This window comes from Schistocerca piceifrons, chromosome 8, assembly GCF_021461385.2.
Source record: "Schistocerca piceifrons isolate TAMUIC-IGC-003096 chromosome 8, iqSchPice1.1, whole genome shotgun sequence".
Lineage (NCBI taxonomy): Eukaryota > Metazoa > Arthropoda > Insecta > Orthoptera > Acrididae > Schistocerca > Schistocerca piceifrons.
The window spans coordinates 253403918-253412020 of record NC_060145.1 but is presented as its reverse complement, the minus strand read 5'-3'; the positions used below and the strand labels follow the sequence as shown (position 1 = coordinate 253412020).

General features: G+C 46.0%; 1 protein-coding gene across 1 annotated transcript in view; it reads left to right on the top strand.

Annotated features, from left to right (window-relative positions):
• The first annotated feature begins 4193 nt into the window (after positions 1–4193).
• The window catches only part of LOC124711522 (transient receptor potential channel pyrexia-like), a 239114-nt gene continuing 235204 nt past the window's right edge, over positions 4194–8103 (top strand). Inside the window, exon 1 of the mRNA XM_047241644.1 lies at positions 4194–4484. Within this exon, the coding sequence (XP_047097600.1) occupies positions 4466–4484 (19 nt within the window). The 5' untranslated portion in view covers positions 4194–4465. The remainder of the gene's footprint in view (positions 4485–8103) is intronic.

Genomic DNA, 8103 nt, shown 5'->3' with positions numbered 1-8103 from the left:
TATGTATAAATGATCTTCCATCATATACCTAAGAACCAGAAAGGGTAAAGGAGAAGTAAAAGACTGAGTATCACTAAAGCCATGAAAATTTACATTCGTAATAAAAACACCAGATTTGTGACAGAAATAAAAACACGAAACTCTTCAACAAACTTAAACTAGTACTAATGCAACAGATTCAAGATCTCCTGGTATGAAACAAATGACTACCACACTGTCAAGATTACGAATATCGCTGGAAAGAAGCCATATTCGATACTGATCGACACGCTGCAAGACCGCCATATTGTATTTAAGGTATACTGTTTACATCTATGGAGAAACGTCTGTGCAGTGAAAGTACGCCAGATACAGTGTTTGATCAAGTGCAATAGTGTAATCTTCAACAACAGCTCCGCCAGTATACTAACGATGCAGATGAAGCTTTTGGACGTCAAAATTGCCATGATATCAATCAAAACAATGAGGCAGATTTCCACACAAGCCTAGGACAAAACTGAACATCAATTTTTTTCCACCCACTGCCCGCCCCACCTCCCAAATATCCCAAAAGACACTGCAGCATCGAAACAACTCTAGGTTAATTTAGAGTGAGAGAATTTACCTTTGGGGTGAAGTAACACATGTACACATAAACGCCTGATGATGAACAAAAGAAGCTAGAAACGCATTGCAGTGCGCTGAAATTAATATAAAATAAATAAATAAATAAATATGACTGATACCAAAGAGATGCAAATTATCAGAAATTGTTCTGCTTTGCTCTGAGGTGACAAAGTCATGGGATAGCGATACACCGTATACGGATGGTGCCCTAGTATCATGTACACAAGGTATAAAATGTCAGTACATAGGCGGAACTGTCATTTGTACTCATGTGATAATGTTCCCGATGTGTTTATCGCCGCACGACGGGAAGTAAAGCGAAATGGTAGCTGTACTAGACGCATTCCACTTTGGAAATCGTTAGGGAATTCAGAATCTCGAGATCCACAGTGTCAAGAATGTGCGGGGAAAACCAAATTTCAAGCATTACCTCTCACCACGGACAACGCAGAGGGCGTCAGCCTTCACTTAACGACCGCGAGCAGCCGAGGTTGCGTATAGTTGTCGGTGCTAACAGACAAGCAACAGAGCTTGAAATAACCACGGAAATCAATGTGATACGTACGAGGAATGTATTCGTCGAGACAGTACTGCGAAAGTTGGCGTTAATAGGCTATGGAAGCATACGACCGACGCGAGTGCCTTTGCTAACAGCACGACATCGCCTTCAGCGCCTCTCATGGGCTCCTGACCATATCGGTTGGTGCCTAGACGACTGAGAGGAACGACTGAGAGGACCATAGCCTGATCAGATGAGTCCCGATTTGAGTTGGTAAGAGCTCATGGTAGGGTTTGAGTGTGGCGCAGACACCCCCTCCCCCCCAACCCTCCCCTCCCCTCCCTCCCCCCCCCCCCCCCGCCCCGATGCCACTCACACTGGTTGCCAACAGGGAGGCTCCGTAATGGTGTGGGCTGTGTTAACATGGATCGGACTGGGTTTCTGGCCCGACTGAATCGATCATTGGCTGGAAATGGTTATGGTCGGCTACTTACAGACCATTTGCAGCCGTTCATGGACTTCATGTTCCCAAACAATGATAGAATTTTTATGGATGACAAAGCACCGTGTCACTGGCCTGCAGTTGTTCGCGATTGGTTTGAAGAACATTCTGAGCAATTCGAGCGAATGATTTGGCCATCCAGATAGACATGAATGCCTTCAATCATTTGTAGGACATAATAAAGAGGTCAATTCGTTTACGATATCCTTCATTGGCGACACTTTCTCACTTACAGACGGCTGTAGAGGCAGCATGGCTTAGTATTTCTGCAAAGGGCATACAAAGATTTATTGAGTCCATGCCACGTTGAGTTACCGCTCTATGCCGGACAAAAGGATATTCGACACGATATTAGGAGGTATCTCATGACTTTCATCACATCAGTGTATAATTAATTCTAATGGATTAATCTAAGTATTTGAAAGTGTAAATAATAGTTTCTTGCAAAATAGTAACTAGTCCACTGGGAGTAGACCGTCACTAAATTTAGATAAAACACAAGACTTGCAATTCAGTAGAGCACAAGGGCAGACTACGCCATTAGAAACATTGCTTGAGGGCAAACGTTTAAATGAAACGATCAATTCGAAATTATTAGCTGTTTATATTGATCAGAACTGGAACAGGAAGGCACACGTTACAGAGAGGCGGGACATATATTCAGAGTCCGTAGCTGCTTCGAATGCTCAAGTAGGCCCAGAATTTTAAACTCAGTGAAGCTGTATAGAGGCCACTACCATTAGTGTTGAATTGCGGAATGTTAGGTGAATTCTTGATGAAGGTCGACGTCACCGGGCAGGTATACACACATTAAAAAAGTTTAGCATCACCCCGGTTCCCAGAACTCCTGAAGATAGGCGTTGACTGTGGAAATTGTATCACTGACACTGACGGTTCAGAGATGTCACTAAACACACCCATAGGTGTAAACAACCATGTGTGAGCAGCGCCTATTAGCCGATCACTTCCAGTCATTCCACCAGGAAGGAGGTACACGGCTCGTGTCGTCTGTAGTTCAACCATGCCTAGACGGTCAATACCACGGTTCGATCGCGTCCGCATTGTGCAAGGAAGGCCAGTGAACCAAAGCGATGTTGTTCGGACATGGAGGAGATACAGAGAGACAGGAACTGTCGATGAAATTCCTCGCTCAGGCCGCCCAAGGGCTGCTACTGCAGTGGATGACCGCTACCTACGGATTATGGCTCGGAGGAACCCTGACAGCAACGCCACCATGTTGAATAATGCTTTTCGCGCAACCACAGGCTGCATGATGCGTAACTTCACTCCCGACGTCCATGGCGAGGTCCAGGTTTGCAACCACGATACCACGCAGCGCGGTACAGATGGGCCCAGCAACATGCCGAGTGGACCGCTCAGGATTGGCATCATGTTCTCTTCACCAATGAGTGTCGCATATGCCTTCAATCAGATAATCGTCGGAGACGTGTTTGGAGGCAACCCAGTCAGGCTGAACGCCTTAGACAAACTGTGCAGCGAGTGTAGCAAGGTGGAGGTTTCTCTGCTGTTTTGGAGTGGCATTATGTAGGTCCGACGTACGCCGCTGGTGGTCATGGAAGGCGCCGTAACGGCTGTACGATACGTGAATGTCATCCTCCGACCGATAGTGCAACCATTTCGGCAGCATATTGTCGAGGCATTCGTCTTCATGGATGACAATTCGCGCCCCCATCGTGCACATCTTTTGAATGACTTCCTTCAGGATAACGACATCGCTCGACTAGAGTGGCCAGCATGTTCTTCAGACATGAACCCTATCGTACATGCCTGGGATACATTGAAAAGGGCTGTTTATGGACGATGTGACCCACCAACCACTCTGAGGGATCTATGCCGGATCGCCGTTGAGGAGTGGGACAATTTGGACCCACAGTGCCTTGATGAACTTGTGGATGGTATGCCACGATGAATACAGTCATGCATCAATGCAAGAGGACGTGCTACTGGGTATTAGAGGTCCCGTTGTGTACAGCTGGACCACCACCTCTGAAGGTCTCGCTGTTTTGTGGTACAACATGCAATGTGTGGTTTTCTTGAGCAATAAAAAAGGGCAGAAATGATGTTTGTGTTGATCTATATTCCAATATTCTCTCTCGGAACCGAGGTGATGCAAAACTTTTGTTGTGTGTGATGTAAGCATAAATTCTCCCACAGAAATGGACGAAACGTCAGGGAATAGTTTAATGCTTCGGCCAAGGGCTCTCGGCCCGGAAGTTGTAGCTGAAGTAAACACCAGCCGTGAAAGTCTGTATTATAGCTTGTTAATGTAACTAGACACTTATCAACCTGTGTTGATATCTTGAGGGTGAAGTGTTACCAGCAGTAGCAGAAAATTTCAAGAATGTCCCATGGTCAAGACTTAATTAATCTGCCTGGTGGGGTCACAACACGGTATATCATTTCACGAATCGCCATATTGGGGCCGCGTGTTCCTAGTAGTACTGCTGGACCAGAGAAATGTACGGCGTCGCGCTTTGTGCGATATCAACCACATCCTGGTCGACATATCGCGTTCAGTTCCGGCTGGACTCGAAAGCGGAGCGGCTGCAGTCGCTTGCGGTCGAGCGCAAGGAACTGCTTATCTGCCGAGGCATTCTTTTCATCCGCTGGCCGGCCGCGTTGCGACAAGGTGTAGACGGCGCCACGGGGTCTGGATTCCGGATTCAGCAAGGTGTGCGGCCGGACTGACCACGCGCGCTTCTTGTGCGAGGAGTGAGAATCGTCGTCGATACTGGCGAGTGGATACAGGGTTACGTGGATGACAGCGCACGGCAGGGTGGACATTCTACTCTGCAGCCATGAACAGCATTACTAACGATGTGGCGGTCTTTCGGTCTATGCCCCAGTTCAGACAAGGTAAGCTCACCTGGAGTCGTATATGTGTAGCCCGTTTTCAGCTAATCTGCTTGGCTCACGTGATTTCTGTCCTAAATAAGTAAAAGCAATAGCAAAACTGCTGTAGGGAATCAAACTGGACTCGTTTTGTGCTTGGGACCACTGAAACAACACGTATTCAGAAAAAAACAACACTCGTGAGGGACAAAGCTTGCTGTATTCTATTATTTCTTAAGCCATAGAATCCAGTATGTTTATGAATTAACATGCACTGCAACAGTCACTTGTTACTAATGTTTTGTTGCATGACGCGTTTCGGCAGTATGCTGCCATCATCAGGTGCATTTACAGTTACTTTTACAGTGTAGTTAAAATGAAGTGAGGTTAATTTCCTTTGCTGTGTGTGCCAATGAGTTTATATGTCGAAAAAGTATATTCAGGAAGACAAATATCTTATGGTCTGTACATTAAGTGATAAGCACTAAGAAAATGAGCCGATCACGCCTGTTACTTAATGTACCCACCATAACATATATATCTTCCTGAACAGTCGTCTTTTTCGACACATAACCTCAGTGACACACACACAGCAAAGGAAACATACACACTTTATTTTATCCGTAACGTAAAAGTGACTGTAAATGCCCTTGATGATGGCTGCATGCCGCCGAAACGCGTCGTGCTAGTAAAATATTAATAACAAGGGATTGGCCAGCCGAAGTGGCCGTGCGGTTAACGGCGCTGCAGTCTGGAACCGCGAGACCGCTACGGTCGCAGGTTCGAATCCTGCCTCGGGCATGGATGTTTGTGATGTCCTTAGGTTAGTTAGGTTTAACTAGTTCTAAGTTCTAGGGGACTAATGACCTCAGCAGTTGAGTCCCATAGTGCTCAGAGCCATTTTAACAAGGGATTTTTGCAGTATATATTACTTCATAAAAACCTTACAGTACAGTCGCAGCCCTCAATTAACATCCATATAAAATGTATAAATTTAAGTTTAAGAATCCAGTATGTTCCTTTGGTGGCGAGTGTTTATGAGACATCGTCAGGAGTGCCCCAGGATAATGTGATAGGACCGCTATTATTTTCTATATATAGAGAACGGTCGGCGGACAGGATGGGTTGCAATCTCCAGTTGTTTGCTGATGATGCTGTGGTGTGCAGGATGATGTCGAAGTTGAATGACTGTAGGAGGAAACAAGATAGCTTAGAAAAAATTTGTGATTGATGTTCTGAATGGCAGCTAAATGTAAAAAAAAGTAAGTTAGTGCGGATGATTACGAACAACGAACCCTTAATGTTCAGATACAGCATTGATGTAGGAAGTGGAGCGAATGTGAGGTGAATGGTCGACTTCGGTTTATTGGGAGAAGTTTAAAAAAGTGTGGTTCGTCTGTAAAGAACACCTCATGTAGGACGCTAGAGCGACCTATTCTTGAGTACTGTTCGAGTGTTTGGGACTCGCACCGGGTCGGATGAAAGGAAGACTTCGAAACAATGTAGAGGTGGGCTGCTAGGTTTGTTACCGGTAAGCTCGAATAACTCGCGAGTATTACGGGATGCTTCGGGAACTCATATGGGAATCCTTGGAAGGAAGGCGACATTAATTTTGAGAAACACTACTGAGAAAATTTAGAGAACCGGCATTTGAAGTTGGCTGCTGAACGATTCTACTAACACCAATATACATTTTGCGTAAGGAGCACGAAGATCATGCTCAGGGATATTGGCAGTCGTTTTTCCCTCGCTCTATTTGCGAGTGGAACAAGGAAGGAAATGAGTGACAGTGATACAGGGCCCCTTCCGCTACGCACAATACTGTGGCTTTCGCAGTATGTTCACTACTGGCCATTAAAATTGCCATACCAAGAAGAAATGCAGATGATAAACGGGTATTCATTGGACAAATATATTATACTAGAACTGACATGTGACTATATTTTCACGCAATTTGGGTGCATAGATCCTGAGAAATCAGTACCTAGAACAACCACCTCTGGCCGTAATAATGGCCTTGGTACGCCTGGGCATTGAGTCAAACGGAGCTTGGATGGCGTGTACAGGTACAGCTGCCCATGCTTCAACACCATACCACAATTCATCAAGAGTAGTGACTGGCGTATTGTGACGAGCCAGTTGATCGGCCACCATTGACCAGACGTTTTCAGTTGGTGAGAGATCTGGATAATGTGCTAGCCAGGGCAGCAGTCGAACATTTTCTGTATGCAGAAAGGCCCGTACAGGACCTGCAACATGCATTTTCTGCTGAAACGTAGGGTTTCGCAGGGATCGAATGAAGGGTAGAGCCTCGGGTCGTAACTCATCTGAAATGTAACGTTCACTGTTCAAAGTGCCGTCAATGCGAACAAGAGGTGACCGAGACGTGTAACCAATGGCATCCCATACCATCACGCCGGGTGATACGCCAGAATGGCGATGACGAATACACGCTTCCAATGTGCGTTCACCGCGATGTCACCAAACACGGATGTGACCACCATGATGCTGTAAACAGAACCTGGATTCATCCGAAAAAATGACGTTTTGCCATTCGTGCACCCAGGTTCGTCGTTGAGTACAGCATCGCAGGCGCTCCTGTCTTTGACGCAGCGTCAAGGGTAATCGCAGCCATGGTCTATGAGCTGATAGTCCATGCTGCTGCAAACGTCGTCGAACTGTTCGTGCAGATGGTTGAAGTCTTGCAAACGTCCCCATCTGTTGACTCAGGGATTGAGACGTGGCTGCACGACCCGTTACAGCCATGCGGTTAAGATGCCTGTCATCTCGACTGCTAGTGATAGGAGGCCGTTGGGATCCAGCACGGCGTTCCGTATTACCCTCCTGAACCCATCGATTCCATATTCTGCTAACAGTCATTGGATCTCGACCAACGCGAGCAGCAATGTCGCGATACGATAAACCGCAATCGCGATAGGCTACAATCCGACGTTTATCAAAGTCGGAAACGTGATGGTACGCATTTCTCCTCCTTACACGAGGCATCACAACAACGTTTCACCAGGCAACGCCGGTAAACTGCTGTTTGTGTATGAGAAATCGTTTGGAAACAATCCTCATGTCAGCAAGTTGTAGGTGTCGTCACCGGCGCCAACCTTGTGTGAATGCTCTGAAAAGCTAATCATTTCCATATCACAGCATCTTCTTCCTGTCGGCTAAATTTTGCTTCTGTAGCACGTAATCTCCGTGGTGTAGCAATTTTAATGGCCAGTAGTGTACATAAAGTCTTGCAAACACTAGATGCAAGTAAACAGGTAGATTTCGTCGGCTTAGATTTGTGTACAGTAAGGTGTTCGATAATGCCATATGATCGACAAATAACCTATATATAATTATACGGAGCATCTCTACAACGTTTAGTATCCAAGACAACCGCAGCTGAGGATCATATTGATGAGCTTGAAAATCTGATTCAGCTGTGAATGACGTTCGTATATTGGACAACTTGTTTCGGAGACCCATAGCTGTTTCATCGGGTGCCACACAGTAGTTTGTTAAGTTATGGGTGTGGGACGGGCGGATCAGTTAACCCTACGTGAGGGGGTTGGACACAAATATGAAGACAGCGCGAGAAATGCTTCCTTGAAAGTAAGTGCAAACGCTAGCCAAACATGCCGTTGCG